Here is a 1455-nt window from a genome sequence, read left to right as displayed (position 1 = left end):
CTCCTCCCTGGGGAATTGGAGTGGGCTCTTCAGTCAGGGGCAGGGTCTCATCTTTGGGGCTTCCCATTGCTGGACTGAGGAAGAGATGCCCGGCTCTAGTGGGCACTGCTTGGGGTTACTGCATCTTCACCGCTTGGCAATACTTCCCTCCCCATCTCCTGCAACTCAGAGACTTCTCCCCCGCACACCCTTTCCCTTCCAGTGAAGAGGAGCAGGCGTTGGAGGCTGGGACTGCCCCGGGGGCGGAGCTCCCCCACCCGTTTGGAGGTGGAAGAGTGAAGAGCTGTAGGTCCCAGCCACAGACCTCGGGGCTAGGCTCTTCACAGCGCACACCGAAAATTGATCTTTCTCAGACTACAGGACGTAGCAAACTCCTACTGTACCCTCCTCTCCCATTAGTTTCCCCCTGTTTTCCGACTTCCTCCCTACCCGGTCCTCCGTCTTTTATCCTCGCTTTAGAGAATTTAATGCTTCTTGCTGGCACCTTTTTGGTATCCAGCGGACGCGAAACCCCAAAGCTCCAACTACCTTAGCTGAATGTACTTTTTATTTCTTCCTCTTGTGTTCCTCTCATCTGATTGATGTGCAAATTCTGATGCTTCTGTCAGAGGGAGAGGAATAAATAGATGCTGCTGCGCCCGAAGGCTTAGACGTTTGGAAAGAGCAGCCAAAGCGGCGGGAGCGGAGCTCGGTGAAGCTCGTTGGACCCCATTGGGGGAATTTGATCCAAGGAAGCTGTGAGATTGCCGGGGGAGGAGAAGCTCCCAGATCATTGTGTCCACTTCCAGGCAACAGGAGGAGACGGCGGAGCGGACCTCTCAGCGTCCACGGTGGTGCTGCTCCCTGTCCCGTTCTGCTGGGATCATGGTCTGCGGCAGCCCAGGAAGGATGCTGCTGCTGCGAGCTGGGCTGCTCACTCTGGCTGCATTCTGTCTGCTCCAGGTGCCCGGAGCTCGGGCAGCAGCCTGTGAGCCCGTCCGCATCCCCATGTGCAAGTCCCTGCCCTGGAACATGACCAAGATGCCCAATCACCTGCACCATAGCACCCAGGCCAATGCCATACTGGCCATCGAGCAATTCGAAGGTCTGCTAGGCACACATTGCAGCCCAGATCTGCTCTTCTTCCTCTGCGCCATGTACGCACCTATCTGCACCATTGACTTTCAGCATGAGCCCATCAAGCCCTGCAAGTCTGTGTGCGAGAGGGCCAGGCAGGGCTGTGAGCCCATCCTTATCAAGTACCGCCACTCATGGCCGGAGAGCTTGGCCTGCGAGGAATTACCAGTGTACGACCGGGGCGTGTGCATCTCTCCGGAGGCCATCGTCACAGCGGATGGAGCAGGTGAGTCTGGACAATGCCCACCCTGCCCCTGCCCTGACACTCCTTGTTATTCCCCTTTATCTTCTAGCTCCGTTGTTTTTTTTTTTTTTTTTTTTTTTTTTTTTTTTTTTTTT

General features: G+C 55.7%; 1 protein-coding gene across 1 annotated transcript in view; it reads left to right on the top strand.

Annotated features, from left to right (window-relative positions):
* The first annotated feature begins 269 nt into the window (after positions 1-269).
* Frzb (frizzled related protein) overlaps positions 270-1455 on the top strand; it is a 31293-nt gene continuing 30107 nt past the window's right edge. The window contains exon 1 of the mRNA XM_015481127.2: positions 270-1342. Coding sequence (XP_015336613.1) covers positions 865-1342 — 478 coding nt within the window. The 5' untranslated portion in view covers positions 270-864. The remainder of the gene's footprint in view (positions 1343-1455) is intronic.

This window comes from Marmota marmota, unplaced genomic scaffold (assembly GCF_001458135.2).
Source record: "Marmota marmota marmota unplaced genomic scaffold, marMar, whole genome shotgun sequence".
Taxonomy (NCBI): Eukaryota; Metazoa; Chordata; class Mammalia; order Rodentia; family Sciuridae; genus Marmota; species Marmota marmota.
The sequence above is the reverse complement of the archived record's forward strand: the minus strand, read 5'-3'. Positions and strand labels throughout refer to the sequence as shown.